This window comes from Paramacrobiotus metropolitanus, unplaced genomic scaffold (assembly GCF_019649055.1).
Source record: "Paramacrobiotus metropolitanus isolate TYO unplaced genomic scaffold, Prichtersi_v1.0 Parri_scaffold0000025, whole genome shotgun sequence".
Taxonomy (NCBI): domain Eukaryota; kingdom Metazoa; phylum Tardigrada; class Eutardigrada; order Parachela; family Macrobiotidae; genus Paramacrobiotus; species Paramacrobiotus metropolitanus.
This window is the reverse complement of record NW_026570245.1, coordinates 538,825-565,832: the sequence shown is the minus strand read 5'-3', so window position 1 is coordinate 565,832 and position 27,008 is coordinate 538,825. Positions and strand designations below refer to the sequence as shown.

General features: G+C 40.3%; 5 protein-coding genes across 6 annotated transcripts; 1 reads left to right on the top strand and 4 right to left on the bottom strand.

Annotated features, from left to right (window-relative positions):
• Nucleotides 1-3,938: 3,938 nt before the first annotated feature.
• Nucleotides 3,939-6,395, bottom strand: LOC129587597 (transmembrane protein 98-like). The gene is made up of 5 exons (XM_055481406.1): nt 6,043-6,395; nt 5,838-5,914; nt 5,172-5,310; nt 4,716-4,839; nt 3,939-4,430 (listed from the first exon to the last, which is right to left on the bottom strand). The coding sequence occupies exons 1-5, from the start codon at nt 6,294-6,296 to the stop codon at nt 4,251-4,253; spliced, it is 774 nt and encodes a 257-aa protein (XP_055337381.1). The 5' UTR covers nt 6,297-6,395; the 3' UTR covers nt 3,939-4,250.
• Nucleotides 6,396-7,079: 684 nt separating this feature from the next.
• On the bottom strand, nt 7,080-14,163 carry LOC129587595 (moesin/ezrin/radixin homolog 1-like). The gene is made up of 8 exons (XM_055481404.1): nt 13,861-14,163; nt 11,792-12,128; nt 9,898-10,423; nt 9,289-9,398; nt 8,741-8,901; nt 8,017-8,245; nt 7,727-7,821; nt 7,080-7,609 (listed from the first exon to the last, which is right to left on the bottom strand). The coding sequence occupies exons 1-8, from the start codon at nt 13,954-13,956 to the stop codon at nt 7,445-7,447; spliced, it is 1,719 nt and encodes a 572-aa protein (XP_055337379.1). The 5' UTR covers nt 13,957-14,163; the 3' UTR covers nt 7,080-7,444.
• A 570-nt stretch (nt 14,164-14,733) lies between these two features.
• LOC129587598 (uncharacterized) lies at nt 14,734-16,932 on the top strand. The gene is made up of 4 exons (XM_055481407.1): nt 14,734-14,951; nt 15,147-15,241; nt 15,442-15,583; nt 16,243-16,932. Exons 2-4 carry the CDS (start codon nt 15,154-15,156, stop codon nt 16,646-16,648), a joined length of 636 nt encoding a protein of 211 aa, XP_055337382.1. The 5' UTR covers nt 14,734-14,951; nt 15,147-15,153; the 3' UTR covers nt 16,649-16,932.
• LOC129587596 (arginase-1-like) lies at nt 16,928-21,444 on the bottom strand. Its single transcript, XM_055481405.1, has 7 exons — nt 21,137-21,444; nt 20,328-20,507; nt 19,371-19,672; nt 18,550-18,606; nt 18,369-18,473; nt 17,814-17,950; nt 16,928-17,331 (listed from the first exon to the last, which is right to left on the bottom strand). The coding sequence occupies exons 1-7, from the start codon at nt 21,254-21,256 to the stop codon at nt 17,147-17,149; spliced, it is 1,086 nt and encodes a 361-aa protein (XP_055337380.1). The 5' UTR covers nt 21,257-21,444; the 3' UTR covers nt 16,928-17,146.
• A 272-nt stretch (nt 21,445-21,716) lies between these two features.
• Nucleotides 21,717-26,892, bottom strand: LOC129587476 (organic cation transporter protein-like). Of its 2 annotated transcripts, XM_055481242.1 has the most exons (9): nt 26,585-26,892; nt 26,145-26,374; nt 25,829-25,889; nt 25,177-25,346; nt 24,639-24,835; nt 23,939-24,184; nt 23,709-23,843; nt 22,943-23,213; nt 21,717-22,232 (listed from the first exon to the last, which is right to left on the bottom strand). In XM_055481242.1, exons 1-9 carry the CDS (start codon nt 26,598-26,600, stop codon nt 22,050-22,052), a joined length of 1,509 nt encoding a protein of 502 aa, XP_055337217.1. In that variant the 5' UTR covers nt 26,601-26,892; the 3' UTR covers nt 21,717-22,049. The 2 variants fall into 2 exon arrangements, with proteins under 2 accessions (XP_055337217.1, XP_055337216.1); XM_055481241.1 differs by having other exon boundaries at nt 26,145-26,702.
• Nucleotides 26,893-27,008: the final 116 nt, after the last annotated feature.

The following is a 27,008-nucleotide window of genomic DNA, read 5'->3' as shown; positions in this document are numbered from 1 at the left end:
CGGCGCAGACAACGAGCGCTTGGTGACAGCAGTACTATATTTCGTAAAACGATAAGAGGACAACAGGCCATATCGGCATCCTGCTATTGTTATGATGATAATGCGCATAATATGTGGGTTTAAGTGATTATCTGGTTTTCAATTAAAATTACTCGTACGTGTAAGGAGATACACCCCTAGCGCAATTTTTAACGAACGATAACCGGTGCTTGTAAGTTACAGCAGCTGCATGGTTATACCGTAGCCTAGTCTTCTACCGGAACACAAATCTGGCAGATATTGATGCAACGATACGGGATGGTATATCGCTACGATGCATTATCTTATCCTTATCAAAGCCATCCGTTACAGAGCACGTAAAAAGACAAGAAAAAGTAATAAATCCGAATCGCAAATGCTATCACGTAAATAATTAGTACGACGGTTAATTATTTTTCGCATAATAAAACATAGGTCCATGCGTCGTGAGTCGTATCGATTTTGTACATCCACTAAATAATCCTATATTAACAGATTACAAGAGAAGAAGTGCGAAATGTACTGTAGATCTGCATTGCAGGGAAAGAACGGTTCATCTGCTGACTGCATAGTTAATTCTGGTAGTAATAGTTTAACGCAATGAGTTTCGTTTGAAATTTTATTTTAACTTTTAAGCTATGATTACGGTAAAATATTTTTTTGTTTTAAAAGCCGCGAATTTTCTCCATATATTTTGTGATGGATGCTTTACGGTTAAAAACATAAGTGGCTGTTAAACGATTGCTTGTCGGGATTGCAGTTTGCAAGCTTACTACAAGATGAATTGTAACTAACCGTTTTCGCATAATTATGTTTTCGCATATTTGGTTGGGTTATTATGTTTTATATGAGCATGAGTATCTTTGTTTATTATGTTGTCATATTTGGTAGGTTTTTTATGGCACAGATCTCATGCGTCTTTAGCAAGGTCATCGGTTAGTATGTAAGATAAGAAAAAAGAACAGTAAAGAATTGTCTCCCTTCGACCTAGTTTCCTTAACCCGAGAAGATTTGCCAAAGAAACGCACTCGGATTTGTTGGTAAACTTGCGCATATCTATCATAATAATTATTTTTCTATGGAAGCCGAATCACGTGCCTGTTTGCGTCTATCCCAAGAAACATGTATTATCTGTCGTACGTGCAATTCAATTTGATTTTGTACTAAGCATCTAGATTAATTTTTTGCACTACGAGCACTGTAATAAGGTGGCTTTTGCTGCTGTCCTAGGTACTGCTACTGCCGCAGTTTGCCGAGAATTGTCTAATACTATAAAAGAACCTTTAGCCTCCTACGATAGTGACATTTTTGTACCATGTTGTTTGAGTACTGTAATAAAATCGGCGCGCAGATGACCGATAGCCGATCAGCAAAATCTTGATAAATGCTCCCACGTATAACATCGAAAAGTCGCTAACATGCTTCTGTTCAGTGTGGTATGATTTCATATTGACCCTCCACATCGCAGCATTTTTTGAAATTTTTCACCATGAATTCCTGTGTCTGTATCTTGGTGGCAGTCGTTTTTGTGGCGATGTGTCGCCCATGCACAGGTCATGCCGCAGGGTTATTCAATTCCAAATGGATTCAGGGATCCGCGTTCCACGCCGAAAACCCTGATAAATTCACCGTAAAAGTTCATGCCACCGGTATCACCGTGACCCCGAAAAATTCCCTGGATGCCGGCAGTTGTGAATGGTTCCATGTGCCACTGTCGGTCTTGGCCCGTCGTGAAGGGATGATCGCTTTCATTGAGAACGTCCAATTGGCGTACACTGTGGACGGAGCGGAGATCAACGCTGTCCATGTCTACGATGGGGATAAAAAGATCGCTTCGCATGACCGTTTGTCGTCACAAGGTGAACCGCGCCTACACAATGTTAGCGAATGGAGTGTCAACCGGAATATCGATAAATCGCTGTCCATTTCCGTCTGTATTAAATTCAACGGAGCCACCGAAGCCAGCACGGTCACGCTGATTGGAGCAGGAACGTCCTACCGTTACAAGGACAACATGCATGTGGTTAAAGTTTCGCCAGCATGATCAAATTATGACAAAACAACGCTTTATTATTAAATTATTTCATTTAAAATGGAGGCTGTAATATGTGGGGTGCAACTTTATCTTACAATTAATAATATTGCTGATTTCTTCAATGCGTGTAATTGTTAGTATTTTAATTTGCCCATAAAATTTGGAGTGTCGCTGGTGTACCCTGTCGATATTTAGTTGATTGAAAATTTCCAATTAGCTGCAGTTTTATTTTGCAGTCTGAATGTGCCTATGCAGAGTATCCTGTACTATTATGTGTGTACGTATGTATAAGAAGTGGAAGAGCGAAGTTAGCTTTTAACGGGCCTAGGACACACTTTAAAGTGCAATTAAAAGCTGCTGCAATATTCGTATGCAATATCGAATTTGTTTGGATGCGCAAAGATGTGGAAACAGTTTTTACGCAATGTTACTTTAATTTCATAATTATAGCACGTAACACACTGTACAACATTTAATGCTGGCCTTCTATTTTAATACCTGATCATTGTAATATTTTCGTACAAGAAACAGCCTCGGCTTCGCCTCCGCGTTTCTTGTGGTCCCCAGTCTACGGCCGGTTTATTCAAATGATTTCGATCAGCTGTTTAGTTAACATCTTATTCCTTCAGCAAAACAAACGGTCCGAAAGTAGCGCTAAAACGTAGATAGGATAATAAGTGAATTTACGGCTTTTGTGCACTCATTTACATTGAATTGACGCATTTACATTGACTCAGAAAGGAATCTATGTTAACTTTTCCATCCCGACTCTGAATCTACGAGGTACAGCAGCGGTAATTCGGTCACTTGTTCACCTAGCGGGCTGTGTGCTCTGGACAGCAGCGGTAATTCGGTCACTTGTTCACCTAGCGAGCTGTGTGCTCTGGACAGCAGCGGTAATTCGGTCGCTTGTTCACCTAGCGGGCTGTGTGCTCTGGACAGCAGCGGTGACCGAAGTGTCACTCGTGACTCGTTCACACGCTGCCCGCGTGAACGTGTGCTCTGGACAGAAGCCGTAGTTCGGTCACTCGTTCACTTAGCGGGCCGTGTGCTTTGGACAGCAGCGGTGACCGAAGTGTCACTCGTTCACACACATACCCCGCGTGAACGTGTGCTCTGGACAGCAGCGGTAGTTTGGTCACCTAGCGGGCCGTGTGCTCTGGACTGTGCTCAGATGATGGAAACGGTTTTTGCTGATTCTATACGGGAAAGCTGGGTTCGCGTATCCCTTTTTTTGTAATAACAGAGATCTCGAATGTAGATACCGTATTACTATTCCGTATTATACTGAATAATTTACGGACTGTATACGCTGATTAATTATTTACTGTCCTTAGTTTTGCTTGGACTGCAGTGAAAGGTCAGCAAGTTTGAACGATTGCGATGGTCAGCTTCTTTTACAGCTGCCTTCAAGTGGCTTTTAACGAGCGTTCTTATTCTTAAGGTTACCCCTATTTTGGCTTTTCTCAAAAAGGCCACTTTCTCAAAACTTGCAATCCCACCAACTGAAGTGTGCTTTAAATTGTTAACGATTTATTGAAACGAAGCCATCCACTAGCAGCATCGTTTGTGTTACTGCTAATCTTACTGGTTTTCTAGTTTTATAGGAGTAAAATTTATTAAAATAAAAATATAGGAGTAAAATATTTTTTATTTGCTGATCTAAAAAGGTACTTACCAGTTTAAGTTTACTGATTTTTTCTCCATGCAACCGGACTTTGAAATTATTTAAAATTATTTTCAAGGTCACCTTGAGCTTTCAGCTCTACCGGTACCGGCACGGGAGCCGGAGCGAATAATTTTTAAAACAAAATGCATGTGACACAGTTTCCAGACATGCGGAATCGAATGGCGTTATCAGTTTTTCGATTAATTTTTTGCTTTGTTCTGACCAGATCGTACGGGGTTTTCCGTTGTAATACAGATCTTTACCTTGATAGTAAACTAAGTAATCAAAGATCCAGTCGATCAGGTACCGGTATACTGCACTGATTGTCAATTTGTCAGGATATTTTGGAAAACAGAAAACAAGCAATTCAACTCCGTGATTGTAGTTTCGTGATAAATATACTAGTATATGCAGATAGAATATGTATTTAAGGGTGTAAAAACAGTAATACTTTTTGCTAAAAATCCATTCAGAGCTGTCGAAAGTAATGTCCGGAAGACAGTAGAACAGCGATTGCGTAAAGCGTATTCATACAGGTGAGGCATCTGTTACTGTCAGCACTGGAATTTGCATTTCCTGTTGGCCAAAATTTGAGCTTGCGGCCGCAGTCGGATAAAGTGCGGTTACTCCTCTGCGAGAGGAACTTTGGCGAGAAAATGGTCGATCAGCTGCTTCTTTTTCTGCTTCTGTCGCTGCTTGTCGGAGCACCTAAAAGGATAACAAAAATTTATACAAAAGATTCTGTTTTCGTTTGCACGTATACGAATATACGATATATACATATACAATTTATTTGCCTTCTTCTCGTACTCTCTATGGAATTGCGTAGGAATAATACCGTTTTGATTCTAGTTAGCGAATGCCACGAAAAAGAATCTAAGTTGTCACAAGGTAGCAGCCGTGAAAAAAACGCGTTCAAGTTACAATAACAGAAGTTGTTATTAAAGAAGTTTTGTACATAAATCCTGCAGATGTACTATATTGTACTCGTACCTGCAAATGAACATGGAGATCAGCTAGAGCGCTTTCGATCCACTGGATGCGCTTTCCGACACTTCCGCACACTGTCTGAGTGACCAACACCAATTGTTCTACCGACACAACCAGCGCAACACACCTGAAAACCAACATAAATCAAACAATAATTATGCCAAGCGTGGCAACACCTTTAGTGTACTACTCTTTAAGAGGCTTAACGAATATCAGGAAGATATGTTCGTTTGGCTGCCAGGGTTACTTACTGTATTGTTAGAAAACACTTGTGGCATATTCGCCATCTAACGCGGTCTAAGTTTATGAGGTATGGATATACTGTATACAAAATTCATGAATTATTGCAGTTTATTAAATCTTGTCGGCACACTACTCTAGGAATACATACAGTACATTACAGTACACTCGTACTGTAATGACCAGTGAACCTAAAGTGTCTAAAGCATTCGTGTTTACCGTGCTTCCAAGAGGCGGGAATCTAGGGGCGGCTCCATTGACCTGGCAATATCGTCGATACGGGGTCCAATACTTTTTGCCACTTTTAGCAGTGCGTCCATTTTACCGGTCCGGCAAGCGTACTTGTAGTTTTCCTTCCCTTCATGAAAACATGCATATGTATTTATTTGGCTTTGAAGAACCATAATTAGGCTTATATATTAATCGTAATCCGTTATTCTCTTTATCAGCTCCCCATCAATTTAAAGGTAACATTTAGTTTCATGCAATATTAGCAGCCAGGTAAATAACAATAGAATATTTGGCTAATTAACTTCTCGGAAACTTTCGTTGTCTGTTCCGAATCACTTTCGATGAAGTCGGATTGCAAAACTAATTGCATATTCGGAATCGGCGAATTATTACATGTTCTATTGAACAGAACATGTACAACAGCATACCTACAGTATACCAGTATCTGTAATTAATTAAAAAACATAACTATGAGGCTGGCATATCGCGAATTTTAGCAAATTACCATTTGACTGTTGACTATCAACTTGAAACAATTTTTATAAACAAGTTTTCCAAAACATAAAAAGGATGGCTTAAACGTAATTTAAGATTTTGATGAATAAACTATGCTTTCTATGTATAGAGGTATACTTCGTATACGATTCTCCATACCAAGTGTCATTGTCACCAATTTCTCCGTTAAGTTGTGGCACGTCCGTAAAATAGACAAACAATGAGGAATCCATCCGCTACGCAGTAAAAATCAAAGGGAAGTTGTCAGTAAATCCGGCCGCGGTTACAGTAAGAATTCCTACCTCGGCAGCATTTACTACGATCCGTGCTTAAAAAATAGGCACACTCTGGAATCCCACTTTACCTAATATCTTCGATCCATTGAGCATTTTGGACAATCCGGTCGATTTCCTCGTCCGACAGGACAATTTCTCCGAGTTCAATTTCGTCGCCTAGACCATTTTTCTGACCGCCAGTGTGTTGCTCGATGAGTTCCGTGGCGTCGATCTCCTCTTTCCGTCGACATAAACGATACCGGGCCACCATAGCAATTCCCACGACAAAAGCCAGAATAACTACGGTTAGGATTCCGATCCCCACGGCCACCACGGTTTCCATTTTCAGTCTTCTCAGGAGTCAGCACTTTTCATATTACTTTTTTAAAACACTTTTTAAACATCGTCCAGGTTTCTAATACACTGTATCCACACAATTCACCAGCTTGAAATTAATCATACGTAAGCGACAGATAATTATTCTATCTTATCTGTCACATAGCATAATCTGAGGCTCGACGTCCCATACCGGTAACGGTAGCACACTGCATGCAAACTTCCAAAGCGTACAATATTTTACTGGAGAAATTCTTAGCGAAGGCACACTATTCACAAATGTACCTGCAAAATCTCAAACTGATAATTCGAAGCCACAGCGGCTGCACTGTGAGAATAAAGACCAGTTATTAAAATATTGTGCTTCATATTTTCATCGTGCCGCGCGTGGTTGCTCAAGCGTAGCGCAATGTTGACTGACCACTGGTCAGTAGCTCACAGCTATACTGGTCTATGTCGACCTGTGCTTTGGTCGGACCTTCTGTTGTATCTTCTGTCATTTTACAATAGGTTGTACCATGCAATACCACACCGGTAGAAATTCTCGAAAGACTGCAACATAATAAAACATAATCTGGATTTAATGCATTGTAGCTTGAAGCTTACTCTTCTGCACACAGCAGGGTTGAATATCGCAATGTACAATACAGATACAGCACATCACACATTACTTACGTATAACGGTTTAAGCGCAGGTAACCCATGTTTTGAGGACATAGGATTGCCTGTAGCAGAAGTCTGGAACTCCAGTTAGCAGATATGGGCGCGATACTTTGCAACTTTCAAAATCTTATAAAAGTAATCTTTATTCATGCTTTAGGCAAAAGGCAACATATGAAAGCGTGTGATTACAAAGCCGGAATAACATGAAGTCCAAGTGGTCAAAAACAAAATAACAAACAGCTCCAAAGAAGCCATATCAGTAAATCAAGTCAATACAAAAAAGCCTCGAAATAGAACCTTTACGTCGCTGCTCCAACCGCTCAAATAAGACACATAAAAAGATTAATTAAAAATATATTATTAATTAGAATAACAGTAAAAACAGACAACCCAACAGGACTGGTCCCGCTCACGCCGGAACGGAAGCCGCCGCTATGACAGAATCAGTGCTGAACAAACTGCCAGTCCCACAATATCGCCGCCGCATTTTTTTTACAAATTCTCAAATTGATCCACACGACGCTTAGTGTTGCCCTTGCGGATATCGCGGAGTGTCTTGTACTTATCACGGCCTTCGCGCATATTGGCCTGGTGCAGACGGTCCTCTTGGGTCTGATATTCATCCACTTTTGAACTCTCCAAATCACGATTCAAGGCCTGGAGTCGGAAAAGAGTGATAAGCAACAAAAAAATCAAAGGCGCTTTAAAATACTTTCAACTAATTCTGACCAGAAAGCCCTGCCAATGCGTACGATACGAAACTACAATACTTACTTCAAGCTGCTCCTTCATACGCTGATTACGATCCTGTAACCGCGTCCTTTCCAATTCACGCTGATCCAAACCTTCCACTTCAGCAAACTCGGCCGCTAAAAAAGAAAAATGCAAATAAATCCCCAGGCAACAAGGAAATACAAAAACCATGCAGAACGCTTGTTTTATTTTGTTTCTGGTTTTCTACATTGGTTCTCTTAAAGCAGCAACACTTGATCAAGAATAGTATTCACATTCCAAAAATTTCCACCTGCCGCCTGCACCATTACATTAAACCAAAGCCAACTTACATGCACCGTTACCGTTGGACATGCCGTCCTCGGTGTTGTCATCCTGCTCCAGTTCAGGAACGTGAATATGGGCAGGAGTGGCAGCATGCAGCGCAGCCAGAGCGGCCTCTTCTTCACGCCGGCGCGCATCCTCCACTTCACGCTGAAGACGGCGAGTTTCCTCTTCCTTTTCTTCCACTTCACGCTGGATTTCCATTATGGCGCGCTCTTTTTCACGGATTTGGTCCTCCTATAACGTAACCCACAAATTAAATAACGCCTCATATCCAGCAGAATTCAGAATCGTTGCTGCAATTAAGTAAGCTTACTAGCAAAAAGTATGTACTACTAGCAAAAACTCCCGATATAAGTGTAGGACAACCAAACCATATCACAGGAAACTAATAACACCAACCACCGCAATATTTCACACAGAATTTAAATTAACCCAGAAATTAGCTAAAAGAATATAATTTTCCATTACGCGTCTTCATCGCAAAAGTTTCTTAAGCGACCATTGCGCAACATCAAAAGTATCCAGATACCCGTATCAATTTTCCTATGTTCACAACTCGACACACCACTGAGCAAACAACCCAAGTTGCCGTTTGCATTCAGACTAAAGTCAAGTTTATCCACCATACGTAATATTCACCGCCACACAACCGTTCTCCCCCTTTTGTCGTCAAGGTGAAACACAGTATCGTCGAAAAATCTATGTCAGCCATCAAGCGCCAATATTTACCAATCGACTCCGCTCGTCCGACTCTAATGACTTGGCATGCTCCAGTTCACGCAGCAAGCGCGTCCGCTCTTCCTCCATGTCTTCCAGTTTCTTCTTGGCCAGCTGCACCTCACGCAGCTGATCCTCTTGGCGGCGAATGGTCTCCTGGGCTTCCACCAGTTCTGTCAAAAAAAGAGCGCCGCTCAAATCAACATTATGCCGTCTGTGTACACGAGTATGTCGTAAAAACCATACAAACAACTTTTACGAAAAGTTGCATGCACCAATTTAATTTAGCAAACATTGACTCAATCAACAGCTCATCGATAAGAACTGTTGAGTATAACCTGTCTGCAACGTCACAATAATAATAAACAACAAAACTCCGTAATACATTTAAATCGCTCCAAAATCTATAATTGTAAAAATAATTTCTGAAAATAATTTAAGTATTTTTACAGCGTTTTAAATTGTTAGTTCTTACATAACGGAGCATTTCAGTTCGTTGCACGCTGGCCGCGAAAGTATGTCAAAACAACAAAAATTGTTTCAAGATAACAGCCACTTACGTCGGTTGCGTGCATTAATTTCGTCTTGCATAGAACGAATTCTGTCTTCATAGTCGCGCGTCTTCCGTTCAGCATGTTCACGGGCCAACACTTCTCGCTGCAGGCGCTCACTACAACAACAAACAATACCTCAACGTGTTAATGTTTTTGGAAAACACGCACCAGACATCCAAAAAGCAACTAGGCAGTTCCGTCACGCTACCGCCAAAACGTTACATTTGATGCGAGAGCGGTGGTATCAAAACATTCAAGCGTCTCTTAAAATATTTCGACATAGAAATCCTCAGCCCGACGTACAGCTTATGGTTAGTGAAAACGTCTAACGTATGTAAGCGCCAACACATCAAGCAAAAAAAGTATACACAAATTGAACAAGACGTGATTAAAAATTAATTTCAAAAATTATTCACAATCCGTACAATAAAAAAACAATTAGAACTATGTCGACTGCGAAATCTCTCAACAGCCACCACGCAAAACGGTTCTGTTGCACTTTAACGGTTCCCCTCGACGACAGATCCGTTACATTACTCGTGTCAACACGTATGAAACGATAAAAACTCCAACCGCTCATTAACGTCCAGCACCGCGCTTGATAAGCGTCCTTACCGTTCTTGCTGGCGCGCTGTCTTCTCCTCGCGCGCCTGCGCCTTCATCTGCTGCACCTCGATGGTGTCGGGTTTACGGCGTCGCATGTACAGCTCGTGGTTGCCCATGCACAGCGCCAAAATCCGCTTGTTAATTCGTAGCCGCGAGGCAAAGAAGACAAAGTCCGGAGCCTTCTTGTCAATGGGTTTGATAACAAATTTCTTATCGTTGAAGGAAATATTACGAATCTCACTCCAAGGGAAGCCAATCTTCGGCGTAAGTTTGTCCTCCTTCTCGTAGATGTTCAAACCGAGAGCGTCCACGCCCAGCCACAGATCGGTGCCGCGCTTGTTTTTAATGTCAAAATAGTTAACGCCGTACATCTCCAGATCCTGGGCGATCTTCAGATACTCCATCATGGCTTCCTCACGCATCATGCCCTTGTGCTCCGTCCACCAGTTCATAATGCGCTCTTCCCAGGCTTCGCGGGTCATCTTGTGCTGATCCATCACACGCTGTGGCAACAAGCGATCGTTTGACAAAAACCCTGCCAAAAAAACAATTTTAATGGATCAGTCAGTAAAAAATTTTTGGTTGAAAATTAAAGTTTTAGAGGAGCTTAAACGAACTGTATAATGATTTTAATTACCGACGTGTATAACCCATTTTTCCCATCATTGTGCAATTTCTGTTGGCAGAAGCTTCTTTCCAGTTCACAACGCACGTTTCGCATTCGTGCTTTTCGAAACAGTAACATTTCTCAATGATTCACCACCGAATCGTAATTAAATGCCCATTACCTAAAATGCGTAATCTTCTAGTGCGAGAAAAAAAACGAACTAAAATTAAATAACAAAATCTCACGATGACAGAAAAGCCAGGCATATGCGTTCGAAATCTTTCACACAAGCTTTTACTCTCACGAAACTTGAACCTTTCAAAACTGCTGTCGTTTACATAATCCCTACATGAAATGTTTTAAATTATTTAGATCTCAATGACTTTCATCTTCATTTACAAATCAAAACAGTCCGGCAATGCTGGAATCAAATTTCTGTCAGTAAATACCACCGGCACCAACAATATGAAAAGATCTTCAAAATGAACGCTAATCCGATTACGCACAAGCTGACATAACATGGTTAACGGCCTCCAATTAATCAATATTAAAAGCTCGACTTTTAACTTTTTAATGGCCGGTGCTGACAACTGCGGATACACATCATAAAGCACGGACCATCATCAATCACCCGTCACATCTTGCTCTTCTTTTACGGAAACGTGAGCGAAAACACCATATCTGCATAAATTGATATTTCACAAAACAGCCCACCCAGGAAACCATTCATTAATACTTGGAAAATATGTTTTTTAGTACAAAAAGTTTAATAAACTTTGTAAACGGATCATATAATTTCAAAAAGATTCGTCAGGCTAATTACACGAAAATTAGATGATCTAGCAGTCACGTGACTTCGTGAGTCGGATTTACTGGAATACTCATTCCCGGTATTAAACGTAAGACGTAAATCGATGTGTAACAAAACTCCGCCTTGATCACATCTTCACCTTACGTAAAAACCGATCACAATCGTTAAAAATACCGAAGCATTTCCCACACAATTCGTGACACATAAAGATGCCGCTTCGAAAAAACGCCTGCGTCAAATTAAATCAATCATACTCACACAAAAATGTACAGAGCCCACATTCCTACAGTTCTATTCGCATGATTTTGTAATCAAATTTTTAAAAGCAAGCAACAAAAAAAACAACAAAAAAAACAAGATGACAAAAAAGGAAAAAAGCAAGCCAAGTCGATAACTGAAATAATCAGTTCGTGCTTCGGTTCGAAATAATTGAATTCTTTGAAGCCTGCGTGACTATTGTAAACACCGTTTTATAACTCATTTACCGGCTGGATGCATGTCCTTATTATGATCGCCATATTTAGCTTGGCAGGCGTAGGAGGCCAGCAGGACGGAGCTCTCCGGCGGACAGTAAATTTCATCATTTAATATGGCGTTTTTCACTTGCAGATAAAATAATCTGAGAGTAATATCCTGTATAATCTCCTCACTGACGTCTTCGGGGAAGAATTTGGAACGGAATTTAAACTGCAGCGGCACCTCCTTTTTGATATCCTGACTGAGCACCTTCTTATTCAATTTGAGCCATGTCGAGAATCCATCACGATCCACATACTGCAGTCCAAAGAACCAAATCTCCCGCAGACCAATTGTCTTCACCACCTGCACAAAAACAGAACTCTAGCAATCATATATCTGCTAGGAACATACGAGTACAAAAACATCCACTCATAATCTGATACTAAATGTGTCAAAATTAGGACCTAGTTGTTAAACAATTCAAATATCTATACAATTTTTTATGAACTTACGGCCTGAGAACCTCTAATTAGAAAACTTCCAAAACAGCTTTTCACCACAAGCTGATGGTGGGTTTTATAATTCAAAATCTAATTTCATTTTCTCTACGCTTTTCTTTGGTTCACTGTTGCCACAAGCGGTGAGGCACTTGTCAGTACCTCATAAGGTCCTAATATTTTTAAGCCATTTCACTACGCTAATACGCAAACGAATTTTATTTAAATTGTTAGCAACTCATTGAAGGTGTTGTGTACAACTGTACTGTACAATTATGTCGTAACAAGAAGCAAACGGTACAAGGATCAAGTTCTGTCGGTCTGACAACATTATCGGGCACAAGAAAGCTTTGATAATTCTACAGCTGAAATCGTAATTATCATCAGCATAAATAATAACTCAACATAACACAATTGCGTAACGAATACCCCATTGTACCTTCGCTGAATTGCAAAAGATTCAACTATACAATTCAGATATTTACCTAATTTTGCTTTATCAAATCCGCCCATGTCGAGTCACTTCCACAGTAACTTAAAAAGAGATTATAAATCTAAATTTATGACTTTTAGGCTGATTCATTTCACGCTTACCAACTCAACAGTTTTTCTGTACAGTCAAAATACTTCACTCAATTGGGTTTTATTGCAGTATTATTATATTCACAGCCAGACCCATGCAAATTTGATCTGCGAGAATTCGCAATAATAAAATATTAATGCAAAACTGCGCAAATTAATAACCCTCCTTAAATTTCCAGCCAGAAAAAAACTTTAATTAAATCATCGTAAAATTACCCAAATCATAAGTTCAAATTCAACAAGAATGTGATACGCTGCTTCAGATTTAAATTTTATTATCTGCAACCACCACTGTACTAGCATAATATATATATATATATATATATTATAATAAATTTAATTTTTCCATGAACTGTTTTTTTATAATTTACAGTTTAAATTTATTAAGTTATCCGCCAGACAGATAGCAACAGATCTGGGTCAAGATCGTCAGAAGCAATTGGCTAGTGGCACTTGGCATCTCATTAATCTTTAACTACGAGCCGCACTAAAAAACACAACGCACACGCATCTGCCGCTCACACACCGCCGCGTTAAACCGCCCTGCACTGCATTTTGAATTAACTGACATAAAAAAGATGCTCGCATATTCAGCAGCGATGCTGCAACTGCCAGTGCATTATGACGGCTGTCGAATGGCGCGATGCAGAAAATGCAACGGCTTTGACAACAAGGAAGTCAGTGCGTAAAAAACCAACGCTGTGATGGTTTCAGAAAAACACGATATGAAGAGACAGGTGAGTACATTTTCCGATCGACCACCTAATACCCCATATCGATAACACTATGAACCAATACTTTTTTCACTACTCTGTTATTTACCCTACAGCTTAAATTCCAGCAATCACAAGGCAGGAAAAAACTCAACAGAAAAAAATCAAAAATTAAAAGACGAGCGCTCTCACATGCAGCAAAGAACCGCCTTTTTCTAAATTATTTTCTGAAATAAAAATATAAAATAAACTTGAACTGGCAAAAGTTAAAGTATGTATATCTAATTCTCTGCAGCAATGTACCTGATCGAATAATTGTTTGCCCGTGGTGCTCTGCTGGATGGCGAACTCCAGCTCGGCATCCATGGTGGTAACGCGTACATTGACGGATTTAGGCATGGTGGCGGTGAGGGATTTGGGTAGAATAAAAGGATAAAAAAACCCAGGGACAACCTCCCGTGGTGATACGAATAATATCCGCGAGCAATTGATCAATCAGGCCGCGATGGCATTGGGAACAAATGAACCAACCTAGAACCTTCCCAAAGACCGGAGAAATTTTCGTGCTTTGATACACACGATCCGACCTGCGCTAAAATGAGGAAATGGTATAAAGTAAAACGGCTTTATTATGGCTAATGGTTGATATGAGTCACGGTGACTCGACCAGAAGCGAGCATGCCGTTGAAGCGTGGATGTGGCAGTCGAATCTGTTCTTTACAGAAAGGCAGTTTTAGGCGGTAACAGGTTGTCTTGTAGTCGCGCATTAATTAACCGATTCGCGTTACTCGGTCCACAGGTCCGTGTCGAATCGTCAAACGGTAACGCCCCCGTGAAACACCTGTTATTAGAGGAAAAGGCGGTGACCGAGATATTAGTAATAACTTTTAGATTAAATCTGCACTGATTCTTGTGCAATACGAGATATTAATTTTTAAAAAAACAGATTTTTCTTTATGGAGCATTTAAATCAGTCTAAATTATGGGCCTCGTACGGCACATACTACTTGTTTTCTTATTAGGAGTTTTTCGCAGTTTGCATTCGGCTCCTGGTGTACTGGTTGCTTTATCAGTCGCAACGAGGACCACCCAGAGGTGGCACTGGCTGTTGCACCCTAGGTGTACTAGTAAAGTAACGCAGAGCTGAGCACAAGTGATTTACATTTTATTTTCCAACGTTTGTTTGGGTTCGTGCCAGAGAAGTGTTCTGCCTACGAAGCATCACGGTGGAATTTGCCTTCGGTCTAATTTCTCATTTGGGTGAAAATTTGTACTTATTGAACCTAGATTGTGCGGCATCTGAAACGTTTCAGTTTTCTAAACTTCCGGAAAGTTTAAATCTCGTTCTGTATTTGTTACAATCAAGTTGATTCGATAATTTGCTCATAACCACGGTGCGTACGAGAGCGGAAACTGCTGTTTGCCTGTACATTGTAAAATATTTCTTTTTGTGTAAATTTTTAGTTTATAATTTTTATTTTCCCGATATAGCGCTAAGGTTATATTGCGATTTTGCTTATCTGATTTGTTTTTGATCTTTAAAAGATCTACGGTTGTGTACGTTAGTTTACCTGCGCTGTCCTTTGAAGGTGGAAAATGATGGATTTTGCGACGATTCAAGGATACTCGGACAGTGAGCTGTACAATCAGCTGAAGAAGCATGGCTTGGACAGACCTGTTAATGGTAAAATATAAGTAATTAATTAAGTACTGTACTTCATAAATATTGTAGGTATGTTAGGAAAAGAATTAATTATTGCGGTTTTCTTTTTTAATTTCAAGTTGCCGATTGGGATGCAAAACTTTTATTTTAGTTCTATTTAATTAATTTTTATAATAAATTTAGCTTTAACTAAATTTGATGTTTTGCTGCAAAACTAACAGGCAATACCAGGAAAATATTGGAAAAGAAGCTAGCCAGCATATTAGGAGTGCCGACGCAAGGCAGCTCACCCGGCAGCGAGGAATACGAAGAAGTCTACGATGAGCCAGAAGGAGATGCCACATTTGACGAGAGTTTTTCCGGGTAAGTCTTTACAGCGTTTTCATATGTGAGAATTCATCGGACAATACCGGTATTTAAAAAAAATTTTTGGTGATTAATTCCGTAATGTAATGCTAAGCGAGCACAATGCAGATGTGTAATTTGAGAAGGTTGTTTTTCTTACTTGATATTTATCAAATAAACGCGCTGCTTGTGCGGCAATTCCGACGCGGCTATCGGTATTTTCTGTCAGTTTTTCCAGATTGAGCGTTCTTAAGCTCGTTTAGTGGTGGCTTTCGTTATTAAAAAATTATGTCTGGGGAAACTATTTTGTGAACGAGTAACGTAATTTTAAATTGGTTTTACATGTCTCTGATAATTCAAAAAATGATACGAGGATAATATTGTATCGTTTTAGGGTTTTGGTTGATTTGTCTGAAATTCTGAATACTTGATCGGTTTTATTTTGGTTAGCTCGCTTGATGTACAGGGTTGGTGAGATCACAGTTAATACGGGTATGGAAAAAATGAAATCACATACGTTTGAAAAGAAGTCCTAATCAGCTTGTTGCATTACGCAGTATTAGAGAAGCAGTAGAAATCGAACCTTTAAATTTGTCAGGGATTGTTTTATCAAATTTTGGACACCGAAGGATGGTATGTTGATCTGTTGTAAACTGACAGCACACTATTTTCTACAGCGGTAATGGTGACTCGATCCGCCGCCGTGGTCGTCAAGGCCACGATACCTTCGGCAATTCGTTCTACGTGGAGGAACTGGACGCCCGCCCCACGGAGATTCTGCGTGCACGCCGTGCCTCCGAGGTAGAACACATGGCGGAGGAGCTGGCCAAGTTGGAGAAGAAATGCGAGAAAATCGGCGGCGGTCCCGGCGCGGCCAAAGGCACGGGTAAGGGCCTCATCGTCCTGGCCATTCTCATCGCCATCGGGATCTTCTTCGTGATCACCTACATCACCGGACAGGAGAACGCCGACGAGATCATCATCGGCAAAGTGCCGCATGTCCAGGTGAACACCAACACCGGCGAGGCCAAGATCCCCCATAATAAAGGGCCCGGTATCCCCGGCGAGGATCCGCCCGTGTAGATTGGATGCGCAATTGTTTGGCTCTGAAGGTTTCCTTGATTCCTCTGTGTCCTAGCAGATTGTTTTACCTGGGTTTCTCGTGGGTTATTTTGATGGTTGGGCGCCATTTTCACGTTTATGGTTGATTTTTAGCGGTAGTGTAGTCCTTTCGTTTCATTTGGGATTTGTTAGCTGTTTCATTGCTTACTTATGTTTTTCGCAATAAACCCGATAGAATTCAGTATTGAATTTTGCCGTTTCCGCTATGTGGCTATGTGTTGGTTTCCATTAAAAGCTCGGCAAGGGTTGAGTCTTTTTCTTCCACAAAAATAACAGAAGGATAAACCAAACCATAAAGGCGGCTAAAAATTTGGGTTTCGTCTTTGCTCAACTCAGACAGTAACTGATTAACTACTGTAAAAATTCTCCATAAAATTTTAAGGACATCACAACGAAACTGCAAGCATACAGCCATAATCTCCAGCAAAACCAATAAACTGAAATATGGAATGCTTGTTTTTAAGAATCTTTGGCCAGCGCTTCGGGAATAGGCAGCACAAAACCGGGTTTTGGCGGAACACCTTGACGCGGTTTACCCAGTGCACCCGATATTATGGCAATGGCGGCCTCCATAGTCTTGGCTCGCTGATACGGCGTGCCCAGTTCGGGATTCACTTCCACCAGGTCCATCGCGCTTAGTTGACCTAAGGAAAACATTTGGTTACAACCCAAACCGGCCGGAAAAAAAATCACAGCTCTGCTAAATGTGAAATAATGTCAAATTTCTGTTTCGCCAAACGGCACGATTTATTCACGGACGTACTGTAACACCATACCTGGGCAACATAGATATTTTCTTGCTGCACACTGTGCACAGTGATGCACTACACTACGACTTAGCACTGCACTACACTGCGACTTAGATTTAAAGTAAAATGTTCAGGGCAATATAGAATACACGAAATTTTTAATATAAACTGAGCGGTGCAATGAAAAGCCCTTTATAGCGCCCTTATCTTCAAAACGTGCTACGTACTCGTACAACCTCAATGTGCAAATTATGCTGCGATACGAATTAAAGGTTCCCGGCGAGGGAATTTTTCTCTGTAAGAATGCATCGGGACTTCCGATAATATGCCATAACTCTGTGCAGCTGCATTTTTAAGTGTGGGGGTTTCAAAATTACCGCTTTGATGTACGTGCTCCACAATCTGCAGCCCTTCGCGTAAAGTTAATCCTCCCATAACCGGTGTACCGGTGCTGGCCGCCTCATTTGGATCCAGGGCATCGATATCGTAGCTTAGGTGTAACGGTAAATCACCTCTGCAAAGACAACACTAAAATGATTGGCCAACGTTGATGGATCCGAAATGTCGGTGTTTTTGCAACTGGTAAAAATACGTGGAAGAAAACTGATGACGTATAATAAATTTTATTGCGCTATTTTACTGGCAAAATCCGGTAGCTGAATAGTTTATTAATTTTATGAACGCATCTATCTGCCCAGTGACTACGATATTCCACTATAAGATAAGTACTTATTCATATTCATTAAACTGCACTCGCTAATGCATCGAATATTAGCGAACGCTTCGAGTATGTTAGAGCACAGAGTACTAACAGAATTTAAAAGATTATTACTGTCAGTAATTACTTGATTATTTTATAATGTATTATTATATATACAGAAATAAGTAGAATAATATTTTGTGATCCTATAATTCCATTCATTATGGCGCACCGTGGATTAATGGCATGCAACGCTCGTTCAACGCACTGTTGTACACCCAATTTGTCGACATCCCGCATATGGAAATAGGTGACATTCAACTTTTCTAGCAGGTAACTAGACCGGAAAGAAAAGTGCAATGGAGAGAACACCGGCATTAAAGGGAAACGGAAGTGCGGACGATTTGGCTTACTATTCATCTGGGTCCAGAGCACGAAGGCCAATGTATGCGATGCGATCAGCTGTTAAACTGCAAAGTAGCGAATGCCCGTTAACCAACAATATGAGCTTGCAGCAATATATCAACAACTCAACATAATGTACGTTTTGACGATATTAATAGTTGTCAATAACAAACTACAGTGTTAAAACGGTAACACAATTCGTATTATTCAGAAACGGATGGATATACTGTAAATGTGGTTGCGAGGTATTTGCAAACACAAGAATTAACCAACCATCGACATCTACAATGCATGGTATTAAAAAGATCCAAATTGATTAATTTTAAAGCATAATTATTTTTATAATAAATTTAAATGATAATTATTTTAGCGGTGTTGAATTGTGGAACTGTATTTAAGAATTCGAGTAGTACGAAAGTTATTCAACAAAAGATCTCAAAAGAACCCGAAAATATTCAGCTTCTAATTATAAAATTTGAAGTGCAGTTTCGGCGTTGCTTGATTCTCAGACATTATGAGTTTGCCACTACTCTACGAATTCAGCACATTTCAGTACGTGCGGTGTTCGGAACTACAGAATACTACCGTATGCTGCGGACTTTTATTGGCATGTCTTTAGCGCCCTGGAAAAACTTCATAGACACAAAAATTTCAAAAACAGAAAATGCGTATTACGGATAATTATTACTGCAAGTAATTTTGTTTCACGGCATGGCATAATTACGTGATACAAGCATTTAGGCGTAACCGTTATCGTTGGTAGAGTTGAACCTGGCATATAAATGTACTTTATTACGTTAACTATAGTACTGTAGTACATACTACATACCATGGTCGGACCCATTCCATGCCGGGCATACCGTGGGGAATGCAGTTCATGGTCTCGTGCAGCAGGAAGGAAACGGGACATCCGTGCAGATTACCAGTATAGGTGGTCAGCGGAGTGTTAATATCGGCGTGCGCGTCCACCCACAACACGCAGATAGGAGATGTGGTGCCGACGTGCTGCTTCCGTACATCCCGGATGGCCTGGGCGTGGCCCAAGATACTACCGATGGCTGTCGCGTGGTCCCCTCCCAACATTACCGGAACGCCTTGGTCTTTGATTATCATGTCCATTTTTCCGGCAATCTGCATTTAATGACCAGAAACAGGGTGTTGCGCTCAACTTTAATCAACGGTAGCGCTTTACACAAGTTCAAACATTCATGCACAAACTGACAAATATATTAAAAATCGTACAACGAGGATGCAGAAATTGTAATGTTTCTTAGCTGGAGCTATTGTCGCGCTTTGGTCGTAGGAATGAGTTATCATTCTACCACAGCAATATCAAGATGTGACAATGCGGCGATGCTTGCTAAAATAAAGGCGAACGCTCTCAGTCAAGACTGCCAAAATTTCTGAGTAAGTACCAAAATTTCAGCAACTAATAGGAGCCAAAATGTTTGCATAAGCTTTATAATTCAAATGGCAGAGAGAAAACACTATAAAAATAGAAAAATTCAGAAGTGACTGTTTATTTTTACATCTGAAGTAATTTTATATTTTGATTGTAAAATTTGTGTTTGACTTTTAGATGTTTTCGGTACTCGTAGATAATCTTTATACACAATTCAGTGCACCTCCTGGACTGGGTTACGTAAGGTGATAGCGTACAAGCACGTCGCACGAACTAATAATATTATTGGCAGTCAATATTTATAAAAATATTGCTATACATATTGAAAAAGTATGCCATTCTTGTTACAAATCATCTGGAAACCAGCAAGTTAGTTTTACACACCATTTTGCATCCGTTGCCGACGGTGCGGCAGTATTTGACTTTCTTCCACGGATCATCCGACGCCACCGCTTCAATCGCCACATCACCGTAATCCTTGGCGGTTATTCCACAGTCACTCAGCTGCTGGAACAAGCCGGCTTCACGGATAGCGTTAGGTCCATCGCGTACTCCTTCCTTGCCCTGTCGGCACATTTATTGCCCGATTATAAAAACAATAATAATATAAAAAAATAATACAATCTGCTGATTAACCAAAAAAAAGCTCTGTACTAATACTGAATTAAACAATTAAATTTAAACGTTGCGATTTTCCGATTGCACAGGTCAGTCCGCAATTAAAGGCCTACGGTATGCATCCTGACAGGCTGACAGCCACAGTACTACAATATGATATTAGTCCCATATTACTCGGACGCATACGTAAACAAATCGCTATAAATTATGTGTACATTAAAACCGTACAGTAAGTAATTTGGAACCGCGGGTGTTCAATGTACTCAGGTTTTACTGTATAAGTAATAATATTATGTTGTCACATACACATGTACTTTGTACTTATGTACGGACTCCTTTATGCACTACAGCCGCTCTGCGACGACAGTCCATTGACAATTTTGCGAATGTCAATAATCAAAACGTATAAAAATTGTTGCGTTAGAGTTTAATTTAATTGAATCATTTGAATGTATGGGCATGTTTCAGCAGGTTGAATCATATGAATAACGGTGTCCTTAAACTTCGGCAATGATCAAATTAAATTCGCATGCTAATTCTGACTGAAGCCATTGCAGAAGGAACTGCACAAGTACCTGTCCCCGATTCATCAAAGCCCCGAATATTCCAGCAAACTTCGGATTCGTGTACTCCGATCGCAGTCCATGTATTCCGCGCTTAGAAATATGGAAGATTGTCCGCAGTCCAGCAGCCATGTTACTGTTCGGTTGTGAATTAAGTGAGAATGGTATAATCGATAGATTATGCAAGCAACGTTTGCGGCGGACTATCCAGTCACTACTTAACTAAACGCAGAACTTTGTGAAAATTAATTCCACGTTAATTTTGTACTGCACACATAAGTATGGCACTGATAACTTCGGTACACTGCGCAATTTGAAGAATTCGCCCAAACAGCTGATTACGGCAGATAGACGGAAACACCAGCCTTTTATCAGATAAAAGCCTGTGCCCGCTGCGTGACGTCACCATTGAATGTGGCTTTGATATCGCTTAACACTGTGCTAGCGGCAACATTCACAATGATTACACAAATGAAATCAGATTTTCATTTTTGGGACACATTCTTTGTCAGATATGATAACTTTTGTATACGGAATGACGGAATAAAATATGAATAACAATCAATAAGTCAACACAGCAGACATTCCGTGACGCTGCATTTATTTATAGATTGTAGTCACTGCTTTCATTTGCTTGCGCTATATTATAACATTTAACACAAGCCAACACCGTGCATAAAACATTCAACCAAAAACGTCTCGAATTCCAAAAAACGTATTATCTACGATGCAACAAATATTTATAAATATGTGTCAAACAATAAATATTCCACATACATGGGATGTGTTAAAGTAAGCCTAATCTGGAATAATAGATTATCTGATCGCAAAAAATAATGGTGCAAAATTAGCAAAGCGCTACAGAAAGTTCAGCGCGCTACAACATTATCACATTATCGCTCCGCTGCTTAATTTCGTCTGATCTTTAATCATCGGTGAAATCCTCGACACGCTTGGATTTGACACTGGTTTGACGTAATAAGAGGTCTTCCACAGTTTCCGGCATGGGATGACCTTTCGTTTCCGGTAACAAGTAGGAGATGAGTGCGGCAGCGCCAGCCATAACCCCGCACGTTATCATTGGCAAATAATCGGTGGTATAGTTTCCCTAAAAGTTAATAACACACGCTTGTTGTGTCGAATAAACTGGTTAGGAATTAAATAATTGTAGTCTTTCAAATCTGCAGTTGCTTAAACGCTTTTCAATGACAATTGGTTGCAAATTGACTATCCAAAGCTGCTTTATCAAAATAAGTCTTTTTCTGGGTAATAATTGCCAGAAAATAAACAAACTCACAGCGTTAGAATTATTGAGCGGTGTGTTTCTTTTGGAACAGTTGCATCAGTGTAAAGAATCTATGGTCATTGTGAGGTGGTTAGATGTTTACGTTTTCCGAGTTACTGCAAAAATGTCAGTATCGTAGTGCAATGCATATAACTGTGTATTATAAAGAAAGAGTCCACAATAATTGTGAAGTAAAGAATAATTGCATATTTGTGTGTTAAAAAGTAAGCGCGCATACTTATTTACCGCGGCCGGTCGACGTCCATACTTAACGTTTTAATCTGCACTTGTTTAAAGGTGTTTCATACCGGTGAAATGTAATTTTATTAATTTTAGTAGCAAACAATTAATCAACGTATATTTAAGTGGCGCTTTTCTCTTTGAGTGATGGCTGGCTGCGCGGGATTTCGGCTACTGATTACAAGCGATCATTTCTGAGCTACGCCTGTGATGTTACAGTTACTCGCTAGTACGAGTACCAAAACTTTTTCGGATACGGAAAGACAGAAAATTTTTCGTTGACAAGCACTTACTAGTAACAGTAACTGGGGCGCCAGGACACCCCCCAGTCGCATACCGATGCCGCACACGCCCAGTCCATTATTGCGCACCACAGTGGGGAACAATTCCGACGCATAGGGGATCATCATGTTGAACATCCCATGCGACACCGCCCGGGCGATCTGAGCGAACACCGTCTTAGCGATCATGGCGGCGTGCGAGTGCAGCGGGATGGAGGCGGCGATCAGGCACAGCACACCGGAAAGACCGGATGTGTAAATCAATGGCACACGGCATCCATATCTGCAGATAACGTTGTTTTCACACGTTAGAATTCTGGATCAAGTCAGGCATGTTTTTTGCACTGATATGTACAAAAGATAGGAAGTATTTCTGAAGTATATTGACCATGATGGCCATCATATTTTCATTACAAACGTGACATATTAGTCTAGTCTGCCACGATAACCGGAAGGCACAATTAACAGCAACTAACAAATTGCGAACTTATGTAGAAAAGTGGCGCTGTAGTGTTTTTCTACAGAATGTCGAAATTGTAACACTGTTTTCTGTTATACTGAAAAGTTTGAAAACTTCAAAACTGAAGGCTGAGCAGCCTGCTGACCATGCTAAGTAGTAATTATTATAAGCCTTAGCTGTAATTATTTTTTGCTATTATATATACTTCAGGGTCTTCTAATAAACGTCATATTTATACACAACAGAAACAATGTTAAATGACATCGAGTACACAGCTGCTGACAAAACACCTGTTCATTATTAGCAGCACCCACGTACTTGGACACCAGCAGCATTGTTATCAGCGTTATGGGAACGTCCACCAACCCGCCAATGGCCAGGTTCCAGTATTTACTCCCAAACCAATCGGACAATGAAAACGATATGGCATAGTAGCAAATTGCGCCGGTAAACCTGTACGATAACATAGTTATTAGCTATTGCAATACTAACGCAAATCAATACGTACAAAATTTTGCAGTGTCGAGCATACATTGTACTAACCTTACCAGATAAAGGTCATACACAAGCAACGCTTCCGGAGTTGCGCGCTGGTGAAGAGATTCCACATGGAATGCGACGCTTTGTCGTCAATTTCCTCATCTTTCTGGTGCCACATAACCAAATAACTCATACAATCGCTAATTCGTTTCGTTAGCTGCACTCCATTAAACCGCATGATTTTGTGGACAATGTTGCTGGCATGCTCGAAGCGGTAGTTGATGTACAGCCATCGGAGAGATTCATGCACGAGGCTAAATGAAAGCAAATATAATAATCTGAAGATGTTCAGTTATAATAAAATAAGAAAAACTACTATTCACATTTTCGATAAGAAAAAATACTATTCACAAATGCAGATAAAATGTTTGTATGAACTTCCTTAAAGAATCTACCACTTTCTAGTTCCACTATCTATGCCTTCTTTCTCGGTGCTCTTTATATGATTAGTAAGACGATTTCGTAATTGATGGTGAAGTTAAATGCTGGTAACATTGCCAAAACTGTAATCAAACAATTTGGTACAAACGATAAGCAGCTGTAAACCAAAAACGACGGAAACCACAATTGTTTCTTAGCGAAGGAAGTGGTCTTCAATGTGAGATTTACAATCTTGTATGGCGCTCCTTTTGCTAGCCACTACTCTACAATTCTGCACATTGTCGGCTAACGTGTTCTGCCTTGCACTTTGCACTCGTATATACGCACAAAATGTATGCGACGGCAATGAGGACGGTGAGAACGACGAAAAGCTGTAAGTATCTCCAATTCGGGATTAAATATGCAAAACCGGCCAGGAGAACGATCCCGATAGCGAAAACAAACTGTGACGCCACGCCGGCCGACTCGCGGTAGTCTCGTGGAAAAGACTCCATCATCAGTGTAAAGGCGCTCATGGATCCGCCCTGCGGTTATGCATGCAGGCTTAATAAAGTAAACAGTTAGTAAAAACTCACAAGGACTGCACTTTTCACAACTCCAAACAGCACATGTACAAGAATTTATTTTACGCTGAATTGTATAAGAAATTTCTGCAGTAAGTTTTCGAAAAGGTTGCTCATGTGTGTTATTCTTTTATGTTAGAGTTCATTGTTTCCGGTCGCTGAAAAATAAAATCAAAATTCGATGAAAAAATTACGCATTACATGTAATGAATTTTGTAAAATTAACTTTTATCCAGTGCTTTGAAATCAAAACACATTTTCAGAAGAGCTTTCGCTTAAGCCAGTAAATTGTCGCATCTTACTTGTAAACATATTCCCAGGATTGTGCGGGATATTGCAAACAATATTAAATGCGGTGCAAATGCAGCGGCTATCCCGGCAGCTAAGCCCATTGTGGATGCGGCAATAATTGAGCGTTTCCGGCCAAATTTATCGGCAAGGATGCCAAAGACTGCTCCGCCCACCATCGAGCCTACAGAATTCAACCACTACTGATAGAAAATCAAAGATAAGTGTTCAATTCGTAAATACAACACACTGATAAGAACGGAAATTCACACTTAATTAACCACGCAATATAAACATTTTAAATACTGTCTTCAGTAATTTGACGACTCTTATTTGCAGAAGTGTAGTGTAAACCTGGGACCTCAAATGTACATTTCATGCAATATGAAATTAGTGAATCGGACGCTTATTTATGTGGAAAATGATTAGTTTTAAAACAGTAACCATCGAAGAGGCTCCAGCACCTTTCATATGTTTTATATTCAACAAACAATTAAAAATGCAGAATATATGTACTAATAACTGTGGCATGCGCGGATCCCGAAAACTGAAATCAGTTTACAAACAGCGCGGGCACAGTGATGACCTGCAGCGCAATACGTGGCAATATAAAGCAATTTTCTATTTTGCAAATTTTTGCTGATATGTATGTCACGTAAAGCTTACCGGCAAAATACATGGTGTTGCATAAACTGACCAACCAGTAATCCTCGCAGATCAAGTCAAACTGGAAATAAAAAATTATAATAATAACATATTTATTCTGTATTGCTCTCGTTAAAAAAACAATCCCTGTTAATTCTTTTATACACTGTTTCTCACAAAATCGTTTTGAAGTTTGCGTACAATAAACTTTATTAGCACAAAAAATCGGATCCCGTACATTTCATGATTAAATACGAGTACCATCACCGGTCAAACTGCTATATAAACAACTCGTATCTATAATTAGCATGTCGGTATTTTAGAATCAAGACGTTACCTCGCCGACTATAGACGACTCGCCTTCATTTCCGTGCATATATCGCTTCCCTTCGCAATTAACCGAACACCACAGAGAATTATTTCCGTACGTATCATTCCCCGCCATAACCGAAGTCGAATCCACTTCCGGCCGCTTTTTTGTACATGTCCGAATATCGTAGTCTTTAAAGGAGATTTCGCCGGCACAGCCCTCTCGTAACGAAAAATTCGACGCCGGGCAATATATTCCTGTTGGTTTATCCCCAAGAAAAATCATAGCGAGATTATTAAATGACAGTGGAATGTACTGGAATGTCAGGAGGAAGAAGATCATAATCTGATAACGGCCCGGCTGGCCTAACTGACTTAGCAAAGTATCCACACTCTGCCGAGTCATGGTCGTAAAACTTACAAAAATAGCTAATGCAGAAAATTACTATTAATTAAAAACTGAATTACCGGCGCAGAATCGCATAGCGCGTTAGCTGGGCTTTTCCGGCTTCTGCCAGGGCGCTCGCTCGAGATTACTGCCACTAATTTTCCGGGTATACTGCGTTCGCCATGTGGTTGATAGTGGGGACATACAATTGTATATGCAATATTAAGTATGCACGTAGGAGCGGAAGATAAATGGGTATGAGCAAAGTCCACACCTTTATTGTGGCACATGTGTACCTGTGTGTAAACGCTGATAAAGAGCGATTATTCATCCATAGTGTTACGCTTTAGTGGATACTGCTAAGGCCGCGAGCGATAACACTAGCGTTATTAATACCATAAAAAATTACAAGCATTAATAGTATTGCATCAGGGTGTGTTAACAGAAATCTTGCAGTACGTTCTAAATATCTCCTGGACTTAGATACGCGTTTTGGGTCGGCAT

What these genes read in the sequence shown, in the direction of transcription:
- LOC129587595 (XM_055481404.1), bottom strand. Translation starts at nt 13,956, where the DNA reads ATGCCTAAATCCGTCAATGTACGCGTTACCACCATGGATGCCGAGCTG. An exon ending in CGGACGAGCGGAGTCGATTG is followed by an intron (nt 8,246 to 8,740) that starts GTAAATATTGGC and finishes GTTACGTTATAG; the next exon opens with GAGGACCAAATCCGTGAAAA. An exon ending in GTCCAACGGTAACGGTGCAT is followed by an intron (nt 7,822 to 8,016) that starts GTAAGTTGGCTT and finishes TTTCTTTTTTAG; the next exon opens with CGGCCGAGTTTGCTGAAGTG.
- LOC129587597 (XM_055481406.1), bottom strand. Translation starts at nt 6,296, where the DNA reads ATGGAAACCGTGGTGGCCGTGGGGATCGGAATCCTAACCGTAGTTATT. An exon ending in TCCCGCCTCTTGGAAGCACG is followed by an intron (nt 4,840 to 5,171) that starts GTAAACACGAAT and finishes GTTGGTTTTCAG; the next exon opens with GTGTGTTGCGCTGGTTGTGT. An exon ending in ATCTCCATGTTCATTTGCAG is followed by an intron (nt 4,431 to 4,715) that starts GTACGAGTACAA and finishes TTATCCTTTTAG; the next exon opens with GTGCTCCGACAAGCAGCGAC.
- LOC129587596 (XM_055481405.1), bottom strand. Translation starts at nt 21,256, where the DNA reads ATGGCTGCTGGACTGCGGACAATCTTCCATATTTCTAAGCGCGGAATA. An exon ending in ATGGAATGGGTCCGACCATG is followed by an intron (nt 18,607 to 19,370) that starts GTATGTAGTATG and finishes GCTACTTTGCAG; the next exon opens with TTTAACAGCTGATCGCATCG. An exon ending in GGAGCACGTACATCAAAGCG is followed by an intron (nt 17,332 to 17,813) that starts GTAATTTTGAAA and finishes TGTTTTCCTTAG; the next exon opens with GTCAACTAAGCGCGATGGAC.
- LOC129587476 (XM_055481241.1), bottom strand. Translation starts at nt 26,522, where the DNA reads ATGACTCGGCAGAGTGTGGATACTTTGCTAAGTCAGTTAGGCCAGCCG. An exon ending in TCCTGGGAATATGTTTACAA is followed by an intron (nt 24,836 to 25,176) that starts GTAAGATGCGAC and finishes GCATAACCGCAG; the next exon opens with GGCGGATCCATGAGCGCCTT. An exon ending in CGCCCCAGTTACTGTTACTA is followed by an intron (nt 22,233 to 22,942) that starts GTAAGTGCTTGT and finishes ATTAACTTTTAG; the next exon opens with GGAAACTATACCACCGATTA.
- LOC129587598 (XM_055481407.1), top strand. Translation starts at nt 15,154, where the DNA reads ATGATGGATTTTGCGACGATTCAAGGATACTCGGACAGTGAGCTGTAC. An exon ending in CTTGGACAGACCTGTTAATG is followed by an intron (nt 15,242 to 15,441) that starts GTAAAATATAAG and finishes CAAAACTAACAG; the next exon opens with GCAATACCAGGAAAATATTG. An exon ending in TTTGACGAGAGTTTTTCCGG is followed by an intron (nt 15,584 to 16,242) that starts GTAAGTCTTTAC and finishes TATTTTCTACAG; the next exon opens with CGGTAATGGTGACTCGATCC.